General features: G+C 40.9%; 1 protein-coding gene across 2 annotated transcripts in view; it reads left to right on the top strand.

Annotated features, from left to right (window-relative positions):
• The window catches only part of CCDC148 (coiled-coil domain containing 148), a 59,068-nt gene that overhangs the window by 19,055 nt on the left and 14,713 nt on the right, over positions 1–25,300 (top strand). For both annotated transcript variants that reach the window (XM_069021378.1, XM_069021377.1), the window contains 8 exons: positions 72–193; positions 2,966–3,069; positions 3,661–3,743; positions 3,898–4,061; positions 4,317–4,412; positions 4,504–4,685; positions 12,238–12,376; positions 14,455–14,661. In XM_069021378.1, the coding sequence (XP_068877479.1) occupies positions 72–193; positions 2,966–3,069; positions 3,661–3,743; positions 3,898–4,061; positions 4,317–4,412; positions 4,504–4,685; positions 12,238–12,376; positions 14,455–14,661 (1,097 nt within the window). The remainder of the gene's footprint in view (positions 1–71; positions 194–2,965; positions 3,070–3,660; positions 3,744–3,897; positions 4,062–4,316; positions 4,413–4,503; positions 4,686–12,237; positions 12,377–14,454; positions 14,662–25,300) is intronic.

The following is a 25,300-nucleotide window of genomic DNA, read 5'->3' as shown; positions in this document are numbered from 1 at the left end:
ATTTTATGACTTGCACTTAATTTATTTCTCAAGAATTTGAAATGACCTTATGTGTTTTATATGATAACTAGACAATTTGGTGATTCCTGCAAGAAGTGCTCTTTGCAGCCGGAAGTACAAACCTGTTGACTACAAACATCTGTATGAACTTGCTGCAGAAGCAAAAATGGCCTCTGCAAAAACTCAGTTAAAGGTATGATTTTTGTTTTATTGTAATGTGAATGCCTTTGAAATTCAGTGTCATATTTCTTGCCCCTGCCCCAAGGAATCTGAGAACAAATAGGGATCACAAATCGCCGTAACAATGTTCAGCCATAGGAGGCCAAATATGAAAGTTCATCATAGCTATACTGTGATTTGGATGTGTTAATGTCAATGTGTGGACTTTCTTTGAATCAGGGATGCAAAATACATGTGGATTTTAGACTTCCTCAAAAGGCAGGAAAAATTTGTATTTTACTTCTTTGAGGAAATTCACCCAAACTTATTACATAATCCTGGAGGCAATGAAGAATTTGTGGGATTAATTGGGAAGGGGAGGCTGATCCAGGAAAAAATGCTTAACAAAAAGATAGGAAGTGAGGATTTCCAAAAGCCAAGGTAGATCTTAAAAAGAAGATTAAAAATGTTTAGTAGCCATAAAATGTACTTGTAGAGCAGACAGCTGTTAATTGGTGCAGAACATCTCAAGGGATAAAGACAACAGCAGTCTTATTTAATACTAGAGAAGGATGACTAGTGAATGAGAGAAAAAAATACATACTTTATGGTATTGCTTCCTTTAGTGCATGTAGGGATCATATATCAAAAATTCTGGTAGATATTGCTTCATGGGTTGGCAATACCAAATTCTACTGAATTCATTCAAGCTTTATTTTTTCATCTTTCTTTCGTTTTTTTCACCTTCTCAAGTGTTTTCCAACTGAGTAGGTAGTAAAATATATCTGGTGAAAGCTCCAGAGAGACTAGCATCTATTCCACCTACTACTTTTTCTTGCTGATTCAAGCCATTCAGATTTTGAAGAGCTGAGTTACTCTTCCTTTGAGGCAGAACCAAAGAAACAAATGGTAAATCAGTTGTTGGCTGCTTAAGAAATAAAAAGACAGCACAATAGGAAAAATAGGTAATATTGCAGCAGTTATACATAAATGGCATTGCTGTTGCGATAAAATAATTTCAAGAGTATATTAAACTTTACATACAAATGTACTTCAACTTTTGTTTCAGTTTAAGAATTGGTTCGAAGATGTAACTCAGATTGCTTTAAATACAGTATTCTGTTTGCTTAAGTCTGATTTCAAACACCTAATGGTAATCAAGAGGAAACTGTAAGTAACTTTTTAAATGTGAAAATATGTAAGCAATAGAAGTGAGACATTATCTTTGATTGAAAAGTATTGTAACATGGTGATTGAAAGCATGAAACACGTGTGTTCAAGCTCTAGTACAGTCCCACATGTGGCTTCCTGTAAACACCTTGTGTCACGTTCCCAGGCACATAATCTCTCCATACCCCCTATTGCAGCTTCTTACCCCAATAACAGCCCTAAGGCAGGTTTGGTGCCAAGCACAAAGGATCAGCCACATTCCAGTCAGGGTTCTTCCTTGTGTGACTGACTAGGAACCAGGTACTGAACTTCAGCCTGAGGTGCTGAACTCAGATTCATCTGAGATGTGTTTCTCATATCTCAAGTGGGATTTCAGCTTTGTTGGTGGGTGACTGAGGGACTGTGATGTGATTTTCAGGCCCTTCCTTGTCGGTGAGTGCTGCAGAGAGCAATGCTTGCTACACCTTTTCCCACTCGTGTCCCTAGGCCAGCTGGGGCAGGAGTGAGAACGTGCTGGGGGACATGTTTGTAGGGGTGTCTCTGGGTGGGTGTGTTTGTGTGCCTCTGTGTGTTGGCTCAGTGCTCTTGTGCATGTGAACACGAAGGGGTTGTGGTGTGCAGTTTTTCCCTGGGCAGGTAAGTTGCAGGTTGTTTCCACCTGAGCCAAGTGGAATCCCAGCATTTTTGACTCAGAACGTCATTTCTTTGCTGAACTAGATGTGCAGTGAGATCTTTATTAATTTCTCCCTGTTATGAACTAAGACAAGACTTTCCCAGTATTTTTCTTGTCTTGCTGCCATTTTGCTGTAGAACAATGTATCTGCAGGAGGGGGGGATCTGGGGAGGGGAAAAAAAGGGTCTGCGCATGAGTTGTGGGAGCCTCTGGGATGCGGACAGGTGTTCTGGAGGAAACTGATGGCAAGGCAGCACAAAGAGAGACTAGAAAGGAGCTTTGTCCTCAATGTGCACCAAGAGGCCAGAGACAGTCACAATGGCAGGAGGGTGAGAGGAAACCACTTGTCTCGGGCAGTCTGGCAGCCACAGGCTTCTGATCCTTTTTCCTTCGTTGTTGGCTGGCCAGAGTCATCTGGCTGCCACTTCAGCAACCTTCCCCTGGCAGACTTTCCTTTGGTTTAAGCAGGAACTCCATCTGTTTCGAAAGCAGGTATTCCTATTTTATTTGAAGTGTGAAGCAATATTTTTGGAAAGCCCTCAGACAGTTTGAGAGCCTCTGTAATTGGGTAGATTTTGTAAAAACACTCTTTTTTAGTGATATGTTTTTGAAATTTTTTCTTGACATACTTTAATTCTTTCATCTTCCCACCTGTAAAAAAGTATATTTTTTGTTCTCCTGCTAGTCTTTCCCCACCTTTACCTCCAGGGAAATAGGGATGGGAAAGAAAAGAGGAAAATGGACTGCATTTTTTTTCACTTTCTCCTCTCATTAATTGTGATTTGAAAAGCAACAAACTTATTTCATGGAAATTGGTTACATTTGAGCCCATTTTTCTTTAGAAAAACACAGGTTAAAAAAAAGCTATTAGGTTCATCAGTCTGTATTTAAAAGTTGCCATGTGAAGGCATTTGATAAAGCTGTTGGATATGTTCAAAACACAAGCTTTAATTTTCCCTGCAGATTAAAAAAACAGAGCAAGTTTCAGAAACTAGCAAAGAGCGAAGGCTGCTGAAACAGCATCGTCAGGTGTGGTGGCAAGAGTATAAAAGACTGAGTGAGAGCAGGTAAGGGCTGAGGAGTCTGAATGAGTGATTACTAAAGAGACTTTAGTAGCCAGAGTTTCTGGGCTGGCACACTTGATTCAAGGTACATGAAGAAAAAAGATTAAAATACCTGATCTGAAGGTATTTTTGTGTGGGGAATGAAGGTTTGTGATCTACATGGAGAGGGGTCTGTGACATGAAGAGCTCACCTAAGGGCAGGGAGAACAGTGGATGTTGCTCTTGGAACTTCTCAGTGCTGGGCTCGTAGCTGTTCACTTGATCTGTGGCATCTGAAGACTGTGCCTTTGTAAGAGTATCAAAAGTCTTCAGATGCTTTTTAATTCCTTTGGTGTCCGTCTCTAGACGTGTATGTTGAGTTCACAGTTGCAACAGGGGATCTTAATAGTGCCCTTTTCTATTACCCTGTGTACTCAACAGCAGCATTTGTGGCTTCTTTTATCATCTTTGTGTCCAAGTCCTTCACTTCATACCTACCCAGGCAAAGAAACCCCTTTTTTATTTAATTATTGGAATATTTGAGGCTCATCATTCTTGCAAATGTAATGAATAAGAAATTAAAGCTTCTCCAAAATGCATGTTCATTTCCTTCAGGCAAAAAGCAGAAGGAGAAATGAAGACTTTTCTTGATGAAGAAAGCCATAAAAACAACTTTTTTTTTTATTTGAGGGACTTGGGTAAGAATTTTTTATTAATTTTTCTTTAATGATCAACATTATCTTGATTGATTGATTGGGTTTTTAAGTTCCTGCCTGGACAGGTTTAGATTTACAGAGCACAGTGCTATGTAACATTTTGTGTGTGTTTGAGAAAGCTTTATGTTTCATACAGAGCAGAAATTGTCCAAGGAGCGAGACACTTATCAAACAAACGCTTTAGTTCCTGTCTGGCAGCTAAAGGAGGATTTGAAACTCAAGCTGGCTAAAATGCAGCATTACCTCTCAAAAGAATCTTGTCAGAAACCCAAGATCAATTCAGTTGAAGTGTTACAGCAGGTTGGTATTTTAACTAAATTTTTACAATTTATTATCACCATATTTTTAGCATTTTGATTTATTTTTATGTTGAACTTTCAGACTATAACTCACATGCAGAGTGTGCCACAAACCCCCCTTCTTACCATGGCATAAATCTGTTCACATCTGTAAAAGTGTAGCAGTGTAGGGCTGGAACTCCGACTCTGTCTCTAAGTAAGAGTTTTCATATTGTAACAAGAGGAAGAAGTAACAGTAACATGTTTCATGAAACAGATCAAATTTATGAAGAAGCAACAGAAGGCAATTTTGGAAGGTCTTATCCTTGAAAGTCTGGCTTTGGAAAGGGAACTTGAAGAGTATAAAGAAAATGTAAGCTTTTCCTTGTAAGTTCAAGTAGAAATTTCTTGAGGGAGTAAATATGATGCTGACTAGTGTCCTGAGCAGCATTTCTTCATTGCAGGCATTAGTGCACTCTTCTGAAGAGAAAAATGGACTTTTCCTTGAAGTTCCTCCCGAGCTGGTGTCTCTGGAATGCTCATACCCTGACTTGAAGACCTTAGTGATTGATGAGTACCAGGAGCTTGCCAGTGGATACTGGGCGAAGCTTCAGGAGATTGATCAGCAGTTAGAAGCTTTATCTAGGTAATGACATATCTCTGCACGTGTTTTGTTGGGGATGAAATGTGTACCTGTAATGTGATTTGTAAGCTGTAGATGCTGTAGTTGGCTTTGCCGCTCGATCTGTTCTCTCCTGTGCAGAGCAGGGGAGGCTCTGCCCAGCCATGGGGTTGGACAGTCGGTGTTTACACAGCTGAGAGTGAAGCCTGTCCTTGCAAGAGCTCTCAGCTGAAATAATAAGCAACATGTTTGGTGGATTAAGGAACCAACAATCTGGTGTGTATCAAATGTCCTTTTCATATGCTCTTGCAGGAGTGGAAATGACTCCTTCTCTGTGGTAATTACACTAGAAAGATTATGACAGAAAAGTACAGTCTTTCTGAGACACACCTCCAACACTTTTATCTATAAAGCAGATAAAAAGGTCAAATCTTTTCACAAATTTTGGATCACTGAAGTAAGTGTCATCACAAAGAAATGTAGAAGATGTATATAGCTCTGATTCAGATAACTGAAAGGAGGAGAGATTTTTCTGTAAATGAAAATGTTTATTGAAAGAGCAGTATTTGTAATCTAGATCTAGAAATGTAACAATCCTATATATTAATAATATAAAGCTTAGCCTTTCTGCTGAGGCTGTCTAGAGTCCAGGAGATACTGAGTTGCAGGCATTGGATGGCCTTTGACTTCTTTTTGCCATCCTCTGATATTCTTCTGGCTTTGAATGGTTTTGGGTTGTCAAAACACTGAGAAAGGGGAGGCCAGTGGAATGGTCTGAAGCCTGGGCAGGAGAAACTGGGGAGAAGAGGAAGGTCCCCGAATTTCTTTGGTGAAACAATAGCATGTTGCTTCCAAATCTGTTTTCTATATACACATACAGTGCAGGACTTGTTCTGTCCCTGCTGCTGAATTAGTTTAGTGTGCTGAAACAGGCTAAAGATGCTGGGTGCCATAGAAAGGGATATTATGATCTACTCATCTTTTGTACAAATTGTACAAATATTCTCTATGTTATTCTTGTGTTACCTGAAACCTGTATATTATTACTGGAGCATCCTAGCTGTTATAACATGATACTTATTGAAAATTGTTTTGATTTATCCCATATTTATAGCATTTATTAAGCCACAAGTGGCAAATTTAAGCTGTTCTTTTGCTGTTCTCTGATATTTTGTTATAGTTTCTCTTACAGAAGAAATTTTAACAACCTCAATGAGAAAACCTGTGACAAATGTTAAATCACTAAATATGTACAAGGTCTTTCTAGTGTTTTTAATCAAAACTGTGTCAAAGTTTATGATCAACATAGTCTTGGTGAAAATTCATAAATTAAAATCCCTGACTCACACAGCATATGTGCTCCTGAATAATAGACAAATGTTGGTATAGACAACATAATCTCTGAAAATGGTTGGAAAATCTGCGGTAGTATTTTCACTGATCATAGGCCAGGTGTAAGTTTAGGTCTGGAGCTAATTTTGCACTGATAATTAAATAATATTGGGACTTAAAGATAAAATGCCATATTTGCAAGGGAAAGAATTTTGGTTGTAGCCTGAACACGTGTGCGAGGCACTTTGAAGGAAGGAGGTTGTGATCTCTAGGTGGGAAAAACACAGTGCATGTAGCTGGAGGACATGCTGGTGGTAGGGTAGGAATCTGCTGAGGGCTGTAAGAGGTATAGGACCGTGTACCCAGTTTGGGCCAGAGAGTGCCAGTACTGAGAACTGGAAATGGAGGGAATCATAAATGAACCATCAGTAATTATCTCAGGCATTTTATTTAAAACTAGACCTTGGGGATTTTTGTTTGCCTTCTAGTCTCCAAATCTTTAATGTATTGCTCATTTATGTTCCTATGAGCTTATCCACAACAGCATTAAAAATGAGTTTTCAATTTTAAAAAAAGAAAGACTTTGTTCTCGTAGCATCGCTTCCTTCCAATATATGGGTTTGTAAAAGACTCAGCTCACTTCTTACATTTATATTGGCTAATTTGCATGGAGTTATTCTATGAGTTTGCAAAGATGCAGCCTTGTGATTGAAGTATTCTATAATTCATCATGCTAACTGTGATCCCACTGACACAGACAATGCTGTCAGAAATGGAGTGACAGCTCTTTGACCTTGGTGTGTATCCCCTGCGCTCTACTGATTAAGACAGCCTTAATGAAGCCTTTGCAGTTACTGTCATTGCTCTGTACCCGGAGAGACCAAACATCCTTCTGCAATACATTTTTTTTCTCATTTTTGTGATCTGAGAAGTTGCTCAGTAGCACATGGCTCTATGATAACATGATAACTTGGTCGCTTCAGCTGGATCACTTGGCCACTTCACTTCCTCTCTCATCATATGTTGAATGTACAGTAAAGAAGCCTTCAGTTAGTACTACTCTGGCATTGCATATCCCATTTTTTAACAGTTCGAACTGTCTGGAACAGAAAATTTGGAAAATGTACATAGAATGTTCAAAAAAGAAAATTTAGAATACAGTAATATTCTGGTCTGGTCTATTCTATGTGATTTTCAATCCCACTAGAATGCACATTGCAGTAGTCATTGCTTTTAAAAATGGAAGAAGAGCTTGGGGTTTTTTTTCAAGCCTTATACAGGATTATAATATTTTATAATCTAATTTCTTTTGCTGTTGCTAAAACACAAATTTTTGTGTTTGGGAAATACCCAGGTCCTGAGCTATCCCACAAATTGTGGACTTGGACTGATGCGTGTTATAATGATTCTCTAAGCACTATTATATTTTTTCCCCAATTTCCAAGGATGTCTGAATTATTTAAATCACTGAAGGATGAATGGAATATAGCAGATTCAGCGCTGCATCCTCTGCAGCATATTTTCAAAGGAATGGGAGAATAGGACAGAGTCGAGTAAATTTAGCTCCTCTTCCCAGGCCTGTTACCGGGGTGTTTCTGGTGCAACAATGGGCAATGACATAATTAATAGCAGGGGGTTGATGTCTCACTCGGAGGCATTGTGGCAGTGCGTGTGTCTGCAGATCCGCCGCGACAGCGGTGCCGGTACCCGCTGCTATTGCAAGGGATCTGTGGGGATTACAGCGGGGAGAGGGAGCTTCCCCTCGGAGTTGTTTGTATTCTTTAGAGTGTGTAAAGCCAGAGATTAATGCTGGGTAAATCTGTTTCAAAGGAAGCAGCTGCCTCAGGGCTGTTGCATATAAGACAATTGCTGTGTTTCAGCTCTGAAACAAAATAAAGATTGTGCTGTGCTCTGGTACAGTGCTGCATACAAGGAAAGCAAGCACTACATTTAAAATCTGGGTCATGCATTCAGCCTGGCAAATGTTTGTCAATATCTTGACACTGTAGAAACCTGATAATACCTTAAATATTCATGTCAAATGTGTTGGCAATTTTCAGACTTGTTTTAAATGAGATGTTCCTTTCTGGAATTTTACAGAAGTGTGAGGTGACATCTCAGATTCACTCAGCAGGATATGTTGAAATTCTCCATGTGTCTGGTGACTATGAATATGCTGGGCTGGGTCATGCTGGTTTGTTTTTTTTTTTTTTTTTCACTATTTGTCTACGAGCAGCTGACAAAATCTCAGCACAGCTGACAAATTTTGGCACAGCTGACAAACCAAGGCATTGGCAGTCAGTTTGTCCCCACTTACAATAAACTACTTGTAGCTCTCACTCCAGCTGATTGCTTCCCAAAGGATCTTCCACAAAAATTTCTCCTTCGTGTTCTGAGCAGTGCAGAGATTCATCGTTAGCTGTCCATTAGAGGAATATAAATTGGAGGGAACTTGACAGAGGTGTGAGATGGAGGAGGCAGAAACTGGTGCAGCTGCTGGTGCATCTGCCCCATGTGCTGGAGGCAGAGGAGGTGGCCAGACTGGCCATGGGGCTGCAGTGTCTCTGCTATTCCCTGCTCTCAAGTTCATGGTGTAATGCTCCCTGACTAAGATATATCTTACTCTGCCTTGCTCATCTTTGTAGGCAGAAGACCTTTATTTGTTCACCAACCTGCATGGGCAGAAATATCCAAGGTAAAACATTACAAAACCATATCTCAGCTCTTAGAACTGTCTCACTACTGTCACTAAAGTGACATGTTCAGATGTCACCATACTGAGGTGTGTTGGGACTCACAGAGGAGGATTATTGATTTCTTTCAGAAATTACAAGAGATAGTGATCCAACCCAAAACCAAGAAAACCCTAACCCCTGGTACTCTCTCCAAGTGAGGGCCACAATGGTTTTTTGAGTGTTTCTTCTCATAAACAAATGAATGAAGTGGTGGGGCTGGAAAGACAAGAATTCTAGGTGTTACCTAAAGAAAAAAAAATTTTTGGTACTCACTTAGGTCAGATCAGTAGGAGCAGTTGCAGTGAAAGAGATTAAAATCAGAGAAAAGAATAATAAATTTGTTCATTCTTCAGGAAACCTGTGCTTCAGAATATCAAATCATGACACAGAGGTTCTAAAATTAAAAACCAAACTGATTTCATAGAAAAGCTGCCTCTAGAGAAAAGGAAGAAGTTTAAAACATTAATTCCTGAGCACCAGTTGCTGGACATTATTATTAGGGGCAGTAAATGCTGCAGAAATAGCACGTCCTTCCAATACCATCTCAGTAACCAAGCTCAGGGACTGTCTCTGGGAGCTGTGCCTGCTGTTCCAGGCCTGCAGTGTGAGGGTTATGAGATGTTACAGCACCATTCCCTCTTTGAAGGATTCCTTAGCCCCATTTTCCTTCTGGGGCACTGCTTTTGCTTTAGTGAATGAAACCCACCCAGCTCAGATATTTATATTCCTTGTTTGTCTGGGAAATTCAACAATCACCAATAAAGAAACACTTTCACTGCTGTTCTGCTGTGGCTCACGTAATTTCCCTTGCTAGATTGTCTCCAGCCTTTGCTTGGTAGTTTCAGTTGCTGCAAATGAAATTTTTGCAGGAGCAGGATCATTGCTCTCCCTTGTTTTGAGGCTGCCTCCATTTCTTTTCATGAGGACTGGGCTTAGTAGCAAATTCCTGGGTCCTAGAAATAGTTTGTTGGATATTTCATACAGTTCCTAGGAAGAGAAAGTTTCACTTATTTTCCTGTCTCGTGGAAGCTTGTATCAGGAAGGTTGTTTCCTTCCACAACTTTCTTCATTTTAGCTCCTGCTGAGTCTTCAAGTCAGGTTCATCACTGTCGCATTCCTAGTCCTGAACCTGTGCCTGCACTCGTGGTTGGGAGTGTTCCTGTTGGAGCTGGTGCTGCTGCACTGTGGCGCAGCCCCATACAGCCAGTGCTTGAAGCCCAGTTGTGGGGTGGAGTGGGGTGGGGAGGTCCCTGGGCTGCCCGCTAAGGTGTGGGATGGGCACCTCAGGCAGTGCTGGCTGTGATGGGGCTGCTGGGAACTCTTCACCAGAAACTGGATTGCTGTTTAATCCTGGGGTTTGTTGACTCTGTTTTGTGAGTTGTTCCAGTGCTGTCAGCAAATGCAGACTGTGAACCTTCTCTTGGTGCAAAGCAGAGGGTAAAGTGTCAGTGTGTGCTCTCTGTCCTGTGCCAGGATCTTGCTGCCTGTGGGCACTTCTGTCTCTTTTGAAATCCACTTTCTATGTGTCACTTTCATTTTACTCCGTTGATAATCAGATCAACTACTCAAAAGCCCTATGTGAGAGCCCAGGGATTCTTATTTTCTCATAAAACCCGTTTTTGTGCCTGGAATCTCTGTGCACAATACACACATTGTTACTGCAGAGCTCTCTATTTTGATGTGTTTGTAGCACTAATGGCCATTATAGTGTTACTGGAGTGCATTGCACGTGATCTCTCCTCACCTGCCCATCCTCATTGTGATGCTCTTTGCATAAGACAAGGGTAACTTTTAACATGTGTTCAAAGAGGGGAAAAAAAATCAAACCAGAAAAAGTACACATAGAATGCCAGAAGCAAGGTGTTTGTACCAGAGAATAGTAATTTTAGTGTTTCCTTGTATTTGGTTAGCATTCAGTTGCCACCATTCTGATCCAGGAATAATGATTCTTTGCTGAAAATGGTATAGTAAGCTAAGATTCTTTTTTTTTTTTTTTCATGAAATCAGAGGAAGAAGAATTGAAGCATAAAGGAGAGATCTTCTGTTTCCAGAAAGATGGGTGAAGGTTAATTCCTTCTAAGGCCATATGGGTAAACACACAACCCCACTAGTCTGCCTGAAGAAAGTAAAATTAATGCCTTAGGCAGGTGAAGATAAGAGGGCCTCTGTCCAAATTTGGGGCAGCTTCCTGGCAAAACAGGCAGCAGGGAAAGGGCCAGGAGGGAGGAAAGTGAAAAGCATGTCATGGAGAGATGGGGGCTCTTGCCTGACAGGATGTTGCTTAGAAATGGTTTGTTAAAATGCAATATTGTCTTTGCATTCTTGGATGTGTTTGTAGGCAAAGCTTTCCCTCTATAAAGCTGATGGGTGTGGGGGTGTTTCCCATGTCCCCCCTCAGTGTCCCGAGTGCTGTCAGTGGGGAAAATGCACTGCGGGTTCACTGCACAATGTTCTACAGAAAAGTTGTGTTAAAATGGGTTGCAGCAAATAATTTCATAATACTAATGTTTACTGTTTTCTCTTCAGAGATAATGCTACCTCATGAGTCTAGTTTAATATTAATTACATGTGAGCTTCTCACAAAAATTCCCATTTTGAAGTACCTGTTCTTTCTGCCTGCATAAGGATAAGGCCGTTCCAACACCTCACTGGATGCAGTGCTGTGAATATTGAGGCAGTGCTGCTGGCCTGGGGAGCCCAGGAACTGCAGCAGCTGGAGGCAACAGGAATTTGGGGGGGTGGATAGAGTCTCATGATTGCCTTCTTTTAATTATCCCTGGGCTCTTAGTCACTTCTGAAACCAGGTCACTGGGCTAGAGAGACCTTTTGGTCTGACTCAGTGTTGCTGCTTGGATGTTAATGCTGACAATGACAGCCTGACATTAATCCCTTCAGGGCCAAGAGTTCAGACTGAGGGTAAAATCTGCATCCCTGCCCGTGGTACTGTTTTAGATGGATGTTACTTCTTGCTGCTCTTTGTCTGAGACAGATGAATGCAGGCTGATTACTACAGCTCCGATTCTGAAATTGGTGAATCTTATACCTTGCTGATAAGTTTATGGCTGTTAGGAGTTTGGTAAATTAGATCCTCATTTAACTGCGTGCAAGGATTGTCACTTCATTCATTCCCTTTTGATCATTTATTTAGTGCTCAGTGGTAGAGTCTGATCATCTTGTTCCTTTTTCCTTGTTTCCTTTTTTGTATTTTCCCTGTGGGGTCACTTATTATCCATTAATGTGGCATGTTTGAGAAACACAGTGACATTCCCCAATAAAAAGCCAGATTAGATACAGGACAATTCACTCAAATGATGACACAATAAGTGTCATATCAGCAAAGCAATGTGTGTTTGCTTTATTTCATTAAATCTGATTTTGTCACCTCTGACCCAACATCCAGTTTACAGCTTCAGGACTGTGAGTCCACTCAAGGCTGGGCTGTCCAGAACCAAACTCCTCCTTTTCAGTGTTTAAGTTATACTGGGACGGATTGTTTTGCATTCCTGTAGGAACAGTGACTGGAAGGAAGATGATCAGTGGGTTTTCCAGACTGTTATCAATCAGTACCCAAGTGATCTTCAGAGGAGAAGGGCTTTGTACCTGGATATGCTGCAGAGATATCTTCCCCACAAATCCAGGCAGGAGCTGGTCAGTGTTGATTTACATATTCATTCAATTATACAAATTCTTAAACTATGTAGTGAATAGTTGTATTAAAGAATATTTATTGAAGTTTTTTCATTTTAAAATGTATTAATTATTAATGTTATTTTGCACAGTAAAGAAGAAACATCCCCGGTTCAAAATGCAGGAATTTTAAAACCTATAGTCTCTTCAAAACAAGTCCTGGGCAGATTTTATAGTTCCACATAGTCTTACAGCCAAACTCACAAAAATAATTTGTTAGCATTGCTTCTGCTGTACAGTTTTATAGCTATGTTATGCCACTCTGCTTCTCTTCTTGGTGTTTTTATTTTTCATGAGGATATACAGCCTTGTTGCACTGTCTAGGAATAGTTATTTTAATTGTTCCATGGCACATATGTAGCAGGAAGAGTGGAAAGTTATCTCCCGCACTAAGGGAGAGGCTATTTTTATATACATAATGCCTTTCAAATTGATTGCTGATTCCTCTTGCACTCCACAGTGAATAAGCACATAGCAGCTAATTGAGAAACCCATTTCAAGGCTAGAACACTTCAGGATGTCATAAGGAAAGTAGGAGGCTTTTTTTATCTCTGTATTTTTAGACCATCTACTTCCCTGTGTTTGAGGAGTGTCTAGTGCAAAGGAGTGACAGTGAAGTGATACTGATAATTAGCCAGAGTTTCACTAAAGATAAAGTTCTTGTGGATTTCAGAAATTTTGCCTTGGACTGAATAGGGCTGAATAGATACAAGCTTTGGACAATGGAGGTATGTTTTAAGCACAGCCACTATTAATGGGTCTCCCTACTTCTTTGAATGTTCATTTAAAATTTAAGACCACTAAATTTAAAACTCCTAATTCTACATCAAACTGATGTCTCTTGGTATGTGTATTAGCATGACAACTATGGAAATGTTGAAACACTGCTAAGAATCTGTTCTTAAAACGTGTGTGTCACATTGGAACGCCAGCCCAAGAGCCTTCCTGGCCTCCTTCCCTCTGTGCACAGTGGTCAGTGGACAGGCACTCAGCTCCTGATCCCAGAGCAGCTTCTCTGAGAGATCTGTGTTTGGAGGAGCAAACTCTCCAGCCCCTGCCTTGCTTAGGAGTGTCTTGGCTCAGGAGCCTGTGAGTCTGGGTCAGCAGCCTGGGCAGTGGGAGCTGCTGAGGCAGAGTGCCTGTGGTTTGGACACAGGGAAGCTCGAGGCGCACCTTCAGCCAGCCACAAGCTGATAGGAATATCTGTGAGTCAGGCAGCAGGTGAGTCAGCATCCCCTGCTCCCCTGCCAGAAGCCTGGAATTAGCATCTGGAATGGTCCCCTTGACAGGTGTGAGCAGCCAGCCATCTCTAGAATCTTGTTCATCCCTATATATTTTGGGGATATAAGACAGGTTCAAGACTCTACTGCCTCATTCTCTGCAGCCTTACCTGATACTGCTTCCATCAAAGTCTTGAACCTTGAATATCCTCATGAACCTCACTGAATTAGGCCAAAGCAAGCAGATTTTGGATTAAACACTCCCCCTTTTTGCTAGGTGCTGACACTGATAGTGGCACTGTGCTGCTTGGCAAACTAAGATTCTACTTCCAAATTTCCTGCTAGGAAGAAGTGAAGCTGATTCCCCCCTGTACTGCTTCTGTACAATTGCTGTTACTGGTGCCCTGTTTCTCTGCAGATCGGAATTTTCTAGGAAAAGCCTCATCTTGCTGGAAGTGCTTGATATCTCTGGAGACGTATTGGAAGGACCTACTTATATGCTGTGTCCTTCAGGATAGAGAGGGACCATTGCATTTCATTTATTCCCTTTGCAAAAGCATAGCTGAACAAAGAGCAGTGGGCCAGGAGGATGCTGTGGTGCTGGCAGAGAGGGCCATGCTGGAGGGGTGTCACTGCCCAGGACACTGGGAGATGGCGGCAGCCCTGGCACCCGGCAGAGTGCACTGGTCCTGTGCTGTGGATTCCATGGGAATATTGATACAATAACTCAATCAATTATATTAAAGGTTTTCATGTCTAGAATTTTAATTTTATTAATGAATAGTTTTTAAGCCTTTCTGAAATGCTTTCCTCTTTCAGGTTGCTCATGAGAAGGCTTGGGATCATTACCATTCCGTTAGGAATCAGCGCAGAGTCTTGCTGTTAAACTGGGCTCAGGCTAGGAAAGCCTTTGTCCTTAGGGCAGTAGCTACTGCTGCTGAAGCTGCTGCTGCTCATGAGGCAGATGTGGTACTGGCTGATTCCAGGCAAAAGCAGCTGGAGATCTGTGCTGATCTGAAAGCAAAGGTATGTTTGGTTATAAATCCATCACCAAATCTGTATCTAACAGATACATTCAAAATGAAGTTCTTTAGATTAACACTAACCTGTTTTCAGATAAGTAATGGATATCTGTCTGCCCTTCTGTTTATTTTTAAGAATACTTTCTAAGACCTGAAACAATGGATCCCATAACTTGTTTGCCCTTGTTATAGAAGGTTCACAATATTCTGATTTACTGTGATAAGAGATAAAAAAAGATAAAAATACCTGTGTGGTTTTGGTAAGTGAATAGAATAAAGTGGGAGGAGGTTTGGACACAAGAGGAAGATGTTGTGGTGTTCATGCCTAAGGTGTTTGTAGGAGGAATCCCATTTCTGGGCATGAGAGGCATGTTAAGATTTGTTTAAACTGCTCTCTGTGATTTTTGAGTTGCACAGAAATGAACATCTGAGAGCATGCATGATGTGTTATTCTCACTTTACTGATATTCTCTCTGCTGAGCCCTCACTTTTCAGTGAAATACTAAACACTTGATTTAGGTTTTCTACAAGAAGGAAAGCACAGTAAAACCTGTTCTGTGAGGCAGGATTTTGATGTTGATCAAGTTTTTAGTTAGCAATAACACAAAAGCCCTTCTGTCTTGTGTTCTGGAGCTGTCTGGCATAGGAAGGTTTGAATCTAAACAGTTTAGGGTTAGAAACTGTCTGGGCATGACTTAGTGGGGAGTACTGTGTTCTGACTCCTGTGTCAGCCTTCCCTTGAGCCAGGGGCAGGAAGGAGTGATTCTCTGGAGTTGAGGGGATGTTTGGTGATTTTTTTCCTAGGCCTTCCTTTCCGGAATGCCTGTGTATACTTACCTGCATAACCAGAGATAGAAGGGCCAGTTATTCCAGAACTGTGAATTTGAGTCACTTTTTTTTTCCTTTGTTTCTTTTATTTTTGTTCTGCACAAGAAGTAACAAGCTGATTTTGGAGTACTTTGTTGTTTCCACATAGTTTAAGATTCTCACAGATGCACTGAACAGTGTCTGAAAGTTTTTTGGATTCTGACCTCCTGTTTCCAGGAACTGTTTGAAACTTAAACCTATTAGAACTACACTTTTCAAGGGTGACCTTCAAAGGGATCTCTGTTAAAATGTTGTATGTTTGAACAAAACCAACTCACCTGTTCCCCAGAAAAGAGGAATGAAAAAGGAACATTTCTTTCATTAAAGAAGGATATCATTGTGACCTTGTTTTGATCAGCTCCACAACTGAAAGAGCTGGAAGACGGAAACTGAGATTGGGCACAGAGCTCACTCATTTTCAGAGAAATGATTCTCAGCGTATCCATGGCTTCTGTTTTGGTTTGATGGGATATGCATTTGAAAACTCATATTTTGCCCAGTTATAGTTCATTTTACAGATTTTTCTTTCCACACTTCTGAACTTTACAGCTACAGAGTGTTGGACATGGAAAGCAGCTGCTGGCAAATAAAAGGAACTCAGTCCTTTTTATTATATCAATGAATATCATATCATATCATATCATATCATATCATATCATATCATATCATATATCATATCATATATCATATCATATATCATATCATATATCATATCATATCATATCATATCAATCAGTGAGCTAATTTACACAGGGAAAACCCATCCTGACAGGGATCCATAAGATGGGTGAAAAGTGAATCTATCTCTTGAGGGAAAGAGTGTGGAACTGGAAATCAGGAATTAGGGCTGTTCTTCCACCTTTTGTTTTTGGCTATTGATTGACTTAACATTTTGCATTTCAGTAAGTTTCACATCAGGAAATCTTACTTGTATCCCTTTGCCAGAGGGGCAGTGTAGTTGCTATGATGATTTACCTGTGAATAAAACCTAGGTATGCTTGTGAGGAGGTTGTATCTGACAGAGAGGGACAGAGATCTCCTTCATTACAGCAGCAGGTTTCAGAGAGAGCCGCAGCATTTGTGTGCGTATTGATCCCATCTGTGAACGGAAGTGATGGCACACACATGGAAAGAAATGTAATATCTGACAGGTTGTGCACTGGTTTAGTTACTGCAGTAACTACACGATATCACCCAACTTTTATATAGTTCTCTTCCTCTGTCAACAACAAACCAAAGGTGCAGCAGACTCACTAAAGAGTACATGATTTAAAGCTGTTTTAAATGCACTAGAAGCACCTACGCCATTGATGACACTCTAGGCCTTGTGACTGATAGGAGGGATAATTAAAAAGTAAAGCAGCAGAGAAGTTAAATTAATATTTATATCAGCTTTTACTTGGTGAAAGGGCTTTCAAATTTTTATTCCATGTTCCATCTCATGGAAGATCAATGTGTGTCCTTAACAGAAATCAGAGTCCCTAAGGAGGAATTTTGGAACAAATCAAGAAGCTCAGGTAAAATAAATCATGAGGACCATATGGTAGTCATCTGAAGGAAATAAAGTGTGAAATGGATAATGCTGGAGATGATACACTGTACATTCTTAAAGAGGAAATGCGCCTGGTAAATATCTTTAACACCCCTGTTTGCTATGGGAAAGCAAACAAAACAAACCCTGAGGGGCTACACTTTGATGAGTGATCAAGAGTCACTCAGATCTGGTGTGCTTTGTGCTGTGGGAATCTGATCCCTCCAGGGTTCTGGAGCAGACACTGTGTAAAACAAATTCTGTGTAAAATTCCTTTTTCTAAACAACACAGAGAAGCAAATTTTTCCACGTCTCAAGGTAGGTAAGTGAGGAGTGATCTTTTCAGAGGATTAGGAGGTGCTGCCTCACAGCTGGGGTTTGAAGTACTTGCTGTATTACATCACAAATTCAGTTGACATATGCATGCATTCCAAATATTATTTTTCTATTGAATCTATCTTAAACTATTTGTAATCTGGTACTTTCCATCTTCTCATAAAACAATTTTTAAAAAAGACCCAAGGGAAGACCTACAGCAGCAGACATTAGGACAGTTGGATCTCCTGTGTGTGCTGCCAAGGGGGGGCTTTTTCTTCCTCAGCACAAAGCTGTGTGCCTGCTTGCCTTTAAATCTCATCTCTCTCTCGTTTTGTGCTCTAGGATTAATCCCCACTCCAATGCTAAAATCTCTTGCAACACATTGTGAATTTTGGGAGAGCAGCTCTTGCATTTCTTATCCTGGCAGAAACTAAGATAAATTAATTTCAAAAAGAAAAGCATTAGGTGGAATTAACAGGGGCATTGCAAATTGTATAAAGCATCTTAAAGACTGCTTACCTGCTCCTTTCCAGTATTGTAAGAAAGGATGTGACAATAAACTCAGGAAAAAAAAAAAACCACGTTTCCCTATTGAGCATGTAGTCAAGTCATTGATTTAAATGCTGTGACTATCAGAGGAGATTAACATTGGAGTATTACAACTGAATGTTAAAAAAATTCGCAGAGGTATCACATCTAGTGCTTTGACTATAATCTGATCATTTTGAAGGAAACTTTTTAAAAGAATAAATATTTGAATAGTGAGCTGCTGTAAAAAATGGTTTTCTTTTTCAGAAGTGTTGTCTATTCGCCACTGAGTTGACCCATTCATTTGTTGGACATAAAAAATACAAGGAAGTTGTAATAACCTAAATTTTAGATATAGCTACTCATATTTGTGGTGAACTGAAGAGCTGTAGGATGCTATAGTATTTCTCCAAAATGGATGTGAGCAAATGTCTAAGACTCTAACATTCATCAAAGATGAGCAAGGTCTGACTCAGTAATAAGTTTTTAATCCAAATGTACTAAACTTGGATTTAATAGTCTGGGGTCAGCACAGTATTGACATATTGTGTATTTTGGGTCAGATAGAGCTGAAGTTACTGGAGACTTCAGACCACCACCTGCTAATACCACACTAGGTTGTTGTTGACAACATGAGGATGTTGATATCTGCAGTGTCAGAACTTCACATCTGGCTGTGTGGTCTCAGGACTCTGTCCAGTAACACAGACTAGTTCTCTGCCGGGACAGGAGGGCTCAGTTGTGTTCCCAGGGAGAGAGAGCATCCTTCTCTCTGCTGACTAGCTGCCCTATAGCCCCTGTCATGGGGAGGTTGGGGGTTTCTATTTACTACTAGGTGTTCACATGGGTTTTGAATGCTGTGAATATAATGGACCCCAGAATTTTATGCGTTGAACCACAGAGCACAGACAGCAGGACATCTCTGGGCCTCTGCCATCAGCATCTGAAAAAAACATGTGAACAGAAATGGTTCTTGCTGAGTGGTGCTGCTTGATGGGGATATGCAATATGGAGCCCCTGTGCAAATCTGAACTTCTCCCACCTCCTTTTGCAGTCCCTGACATATTGGCTATTTAAAACCTTTGTGGCAGTTCAGGAGGTTACTGGCACCTGAGAAAAGAAAAATGGTACATACCATGCTCATAAAAACGCACTCTCTAAATTTAAAAAATGATGGCTTTTTCATATTGTTTGGGCAAACTCTCCCTGCCCTGTAATATTTCAGGCTCCAGGGAACTGTTCTTAATATACACTTTAATTTTTTCCCTTCTATAAGCTCTAGTATTCATACCCTGAGGCACCCATCTCATTAGCTTTCCATTTAGGAATACATACATATACTTCCTATTCTTATTGTATGTCCAGGAATAACACTGTTAATATTTTGTCAGTGTGTGGTGGTTTTGAATAGTGCAAGTCTTTTTTTATTACTATCAGTTGGTACAATTACACATCACAGTAGCAGGTCTCCTATACATCCCAGTTTCCTTGGCAATGTCAGCTTTGTTGGGGCACAATTTGCTTGTGACTTTTAACGTCTTGGCAAGCAAGTCACTACCTGGAGATGTAGAAATCTGTGAGGCGCCCCTTGCGCAGCGCAGAACTTCCCCAGTGCCTGTGCTGGGAGTGCTGCGTGTCTACAGCTGCTGGAGCTCCTGCATCAGCATCTGCTACCAGCAGGTCCAGTGGCTCCCAAATCCCTTATTTTCCATGCATGCCCAAACCCTGTACGTGTATCCAGCATTGCTGCCCGCGAGTCTTGGGGCTGTGCGGATCCTGGCAGGGTCGTGCTTTGTCCAGGACCAGCTGCAGCATCTCTGTCCTGCAGATGTGAATGGGTACAGCATCCATCCCTTCTCTCTCGTCCTGGCAGGCAGTGAAGAGTTTGAGTAGTTGAACTAGAGTTTGTATTGAGAAACTGTGGATAAATGCAAGTATGTTTGAAAAAACCTCTTTTTTTTCCAAAAGAAATGCACGACTTTTTAGTAGTCATTGAATAGACATTTCCATGCAGTTAGTGACTTAGAAAAAATGGTTAGCTTTGTAACACAGACTTCTATAGTTCTGTTTAATTTGTAAAATACTTAAATTCAAATTATTATCTCATTAACCCAAGTGGAATTTATGTGCTTAACTTCTATTACTCTTGAGAGAAATTGAGTGAATCCTTACTCTTCTATGGAAAACTGGGTCTTTACTTTTTTTTTCTTCTACATTTCCCTCCTCATTTCTTAAAAAGATTTTTTTTTTTTTTGTGCACCTCAGAATGGCAGGGAGTTGCTCAGGCAGGAGACAGATCAGCATGTGCTGCTTTCATCTGAAGTATGAATGACTGAGCTATCTTGCAAGTGAAGAGGCCACTCTGCTGGCAATGAACGTCACCTTTTAATGAGTTTTGCATGTTAATCTTGTCTTGATCTCAGTTTGGCCAGTTCTAGGGGAGATAGAAAGCTATGGCCTTGTGTGGGGAAATAAAAAGCTTGCCAAATTAAAAAAAATCATCTTCCTTGTTAGATGATGTGTCCATTAGGAACTGAACTGAGAGCAATATCCTTACTGAAGGGCTGGTGTTGCAATCCTCTTATTTCTTTAGCACATAACTTCTTACCACTTAATCACGTTTTACATCTGCTTTGCATTTTTCTGTTTTTCAGAACAGGCTAGAAAGGCATAGCTCTAAAAGGGCCTTTTCTCTATAAACAGAATTCCTTTAGTCACCAACTTGTTCTGAGGCTGCAGCCCTTATTTTAAAAATGTGAAGGAAAAATGTCATAGTTGACGTGGTTTTAAATCCAAATTTGCAATTGAGAGACATTTTTTTTCCCCTCTGTGCCTTGTGGCTTCCATCTGGAAGAATCAAGAGTTATCTCTGACTTGCCATAAATGGGATAACTCTCATTCTATGTTCAGCAAGACCCTGAGCAGAGGAGATGGTGATGTTGCAGGGAGGTTGGGAAGGAGGGGAGAGGGTTAGAGCTGGTTCGGGCAGTAGATCACTGTGGTTATCTGAACATGCAGGTTTCTCAATGTAGTTTTGGACTCTACTGGTTCCCAGCTTTCTCTCTCTCTCTCCCTCTCTCCCTCCTCCCTCTCTCCCTCTCTCTCTCACTCCATGTGAGCACAATGTAAGCAGCTGTAGGAAAGTCTGAGATGACTGAAGAGTGCTGTGGGAGGGCAGCCAATGCTGTGTCTCATGCAACGCAGTGCTCATCCTTCCCAGAGCTTATTTCATGGTTCTCAGTGACTGCTTGGGCTGACCGAAAAGCTGCTGGACTTGTTCTGTGGTCCAAGGGTGCCTTCAGTAGCCTGACAGGGAGCTTTGCCACCCAATAGCAATTTCATTGGTATTTGTACCAATTTTTGGTGCAGATGACATGCACAGTCTAACACTGAGCTCAGGTAGCCTGTGCTGCCCCACTGTGAAACGTGAAATGGTGCTTCATGACTCTTGCTCACTGGGATTTCCCACCTGCCTTGTACAACAGCCTGTGGGACAAACATGGGGAGACACACTGTGTGTTTTTTTTATGCATGGGATTTTTTAAATGCTGAATTCCTTAATAGTGTTTGAATCTCTTGTTGTCTCGTAATCCAATTTTGCTGTTTGTGACCATGCAGCCCTGACCTGCAGTTGTTGTGTTCCTGTGACCCCACCATGAACAGGCTGGTTCTGTTCTGATGTGGGCTTCCCTGGCTGGCCAAATTTTGTAGTCCTTCTTTTACCATGTAGAATCTTCACTTGTGAAGTTATTTTTCTTGAGGAGACCTGCTAATTTTTTTCCCAGGGATTCTTAGAATCAGTTGTGAACAGTTTGAAGAAGAAAAAGCAACTTGCAAACCATAAGAAAAATAAGGAAAGATGAGCAGATGTGTTTCAGAGATTAATAAAACTCTGGGAGATTCTAGAAGGGTATTTAGATTGTGTCATTTTATAAGGTTGAAAAAGCGAGCTAGAAAACATCAGAGAGGGGGTCTCAGAGGATTTTCCTTTTATGCCTCCAGTTATGACAAACAGTACTGGCTTTATCGCACAATTATTTGGAATTTTTGCTTAGAATTTGGATTGTAGAAGCTTAGTACGTCTGTGCGGCACACAGTGATCTGAGCTCTGGGTAGTCATTTGTGACACTGTTCCTCCCAGGATTTTACATCCTGTTGGTTCCTAGTGCACATTTTCTTCCGTTTCCAAAGGCTGATGTTGCTCCCTGCTCGACCTTTGGCGTGCAGACCCTCCTCACTCCAGGCACCTGCCCTGTGCTCCTGTGTACCCGGCTAAGGAGCTTGATGCCACCTCTTGTGTCACCATAGGCAGCTTCAAGGTTTGTTTATAATAAGTCATTGCTGCTTGAGGAGAAAACCTTACATGGTGCTGTGTTAATGTGTAAATGTGCTAATTTAAGGGGAGTTCCCAAGGAAAGACTCTCAAAAATTGTTCTGTCTTTAAAAGCATTAAGTGAATGATCAATACATTATTACTATTCAGATGTTAAAGGGAAAGAACTAATTTATTACTTTAATTAGTTTGTAGTGTACTTTATATTATTTAATATGCAATATTGAAATAATGAACTGAAAAAAGGTGTGTATGCATTCTGTTCAGCACAGCAATTTAATAATTTACTTGACAAAACCTCCTCTAATAATACATTAACTGTGAAATGTACTTGAAATGCCAATTGTAATTCAAAACTTTCAGAACTTAATGTTGGCAGTGCTTGTACTGCTAAAATGAAAACTGTTTTGTGGAACAGGCAAGGGGGGAGCAAGGTTTCAGTGTATTTTCAATATTAGTTTAACTACTAGGATTTTTTTAATAATTAAATAAAACATTTACTGTTGACACAGTAAAATATACCCTTCTGATTTTGAACTCATAGGAATGGAAGAATGCAATCAAGACCACGTTAATTTTTTTTGTGCAGTCTGTGGTCCCAGATTGCTGCTGTAGTGAAGCAGAATTATTGTTTGGGAGGTTTTTTGTTCTCCAGACCTGCACTATCCTGCCTCTGGAGATAAAAGCCTGATGAATGCAGCAGGCTTTCTTGGCATGCTTCAATTGTAGGAATGCTGGCAATTCAGCATCAGGTGGTCACTTTTGAACAGCAGAACGCTGAAAGCCAGGAAGTGCACTCTGCAGAGATTCCTCAGCCCTTCTGCTCCGTTCCCTGCCTGCCCACCAGCGCTGTCGCTTGGCAGCAGCGCCGGAGGCTCTCGGACGCGAGCGGCTCCGCCTGTGCCGCGTGTGGGACTGCGCAGTGCAGGGAAGCGAGGGCTGTCCACTCTGTCCTTTCTCACCACGAGTGGTAGTCCAGCTCCTGATTTTTTAATCTTTGACCACATGGACAGGACTGGTTTGGGAATCTCTCCTGCTACTTCCTGTGGATGTAGATCTCAGGAGGTGTTCCCCTGCTTGGCCCACAGGGAGTGGAGGCTGTGAGACTGGAACTGCTCTCTAGCACAGAGGATTTTAATGTTTAAATGTTGTTTAAAAAGTGAAACATACTGGTATTTGAATCACCTGGTTAATGTCTAATTTTTGTTACTTCTTACACTTCACTCTACCTCTGCTCTGTTAAGAACATTTTATCCTATATGATTTCAACTCTTCTTGTGGGAAAAGCTGTGGCATAAGGCCAGCCTACAGAATCACAATCACATTTTTACCTATTTTGCAAGCATTGCTTTTCTGGCTTTTACCAATGTTCCTTTCTTTGTTTTGTTTTGGGGTATTTTGTTTGTTTGTTTGTTTTTGTTGTTGTTGCAATTATTTCCTTTTTTTGTCACAATTATAAATTGTTTTTAAAGAAAATTATTCTTCTTTTGCCTTAATGAAAAGGCATGGATTAGACAAACATGGGAGGGAGCAGGGATAATCTAAACTAATTTCATGAGCTGGATACAGAAAATAATAACTGGGTTTTGTGAACAAGTATGGTACAGTAAAACTCTCCTCTGGTAGCCTTGTTACCCATTTTCCTGATTGGCATTGGGCTCATACATTTAAAATCCTAACTAAAAAATGAAAAAGTAGATTAAAAATTGAAATTTAAAAAATGGAAAGCATGTTTTACCCCCTGAGTAAATGTGTGTGTTAGTAGTGATTTAGGGCAGAGTAGGGAGCATTGTAGGAGTGGAGATACACATTGAGTTATTGGCCTATCACTTCTGTCTGGGGAACACTGTTGTGTGATTAATGCTTTGTCAGCTGAGTGAAGTTCTGAATTTGATGCTTGGTTATGCTCATTTGTTTGTACATAACCTGTGAAAAACATAGATCGTGCCCCAGTATTGATTTCTAACTTGGATCAAAAGGCTGTAACAGAAGAACTACATGGAAACAACCAGAGAAGGTGATCGTGGCACGTCACAAGGTTGGGATGTCACATATGCCATGCAAACTGCTGCTAATAAGGATGGATTAATAAGGGGGCTTGAGATGATTTCAGGACAGATTAGTGTCTGTATCTGCTCACTGCTTCAGTGTGGTTTGCTTCCTTCAGTCAGTTGTCATCATCCCAGACTCCCTGCCGGGTTCGCTCCGTTCTCCACGGCCATTTCCAGGCAGTGGTTCCCCTGAAGTATCAGGGGAATGCAACTTTTGTTGAGACCAATTTAATGGCCTCGCCATACTAATGACTGCAATCAAACGACCAAACAAGTCCCTGGTTAACAGCTAAATTAATATCCAGAGAAGACCACTAGAGGATCAGGAGAGTTCTCAGACATGGAGGGAACTGTAGCTGCACCATGAACTGCACCTGATGGCATCAACCTCAGTACTGGAGAGCATTTGAAAGGAGAAGCAGGATGTAGGAAAATGCAACCTTAAAAAAAAGCAATTTTTTGTTACATAATCTGACTGTTACCTCATATCAGTTGAGAAAATCTGTGATGTTATTACAGAAGTGTAAAGCTCCTTCAAATGCTCCTGCAGCTTATCCCAGCTCCAATCTGAGTATGCTTTTAGCAGATTTCATTCTGTGTTTGCTTGTTGTTGGATTTAAATCTTTCTATATATGGTTTTGCTTTGGTCTGTTTCAAAAGCAAGGTAGAAAGAATTGCATGTTCTTCTAACTCATTTTCAAAGCATTTGTCTTTGAGTTCATTAGCGTGGCAAGTGAAGGGTAACTGAAACAATGTAGCATTTTATTTTAGAGTCTTAAACTGCGTGAGCAGGCTGCTGGCAAAATTGCTACATGAAGCTTTCAATTCAGACAGCCCTGGTGTTACAAGTTTCAAGTGTGTGGGAAGCTTAATTCGGGTGTTGCAGATGAGGCTGAAGGTACCTCTCCAGACCCCGGGGTCACCCCCTGCCCAAGCAGGGTCAGGTTCAGCTGGTGACCCAGGACCATGTTGAATCCAGGTTTAAACAGCTCCACAGCCTCTCTGGCCAACATGT

The sequence above is a fragment of the Aphelocoma coerulescens genome, chromosome 7, assembly GCF_041296385.1.
Source record: "Aphelocoma coerulescens isolate FSJ_1873_10779 chromosome 7, UR_Acoe_1.0, whole genome shotgun sequence".
NCBI lineage: Eukaryota > Metazoa > Chordata > Aves > Passeriformes > Corvidae > Aphelocoma > Aphelocoma coerulescens.
The sequence above is the reverse complement of the archived record's forward strand: the minus strand, read 5'-3'. Positions and strand labels throughout refer to the sequence as shown.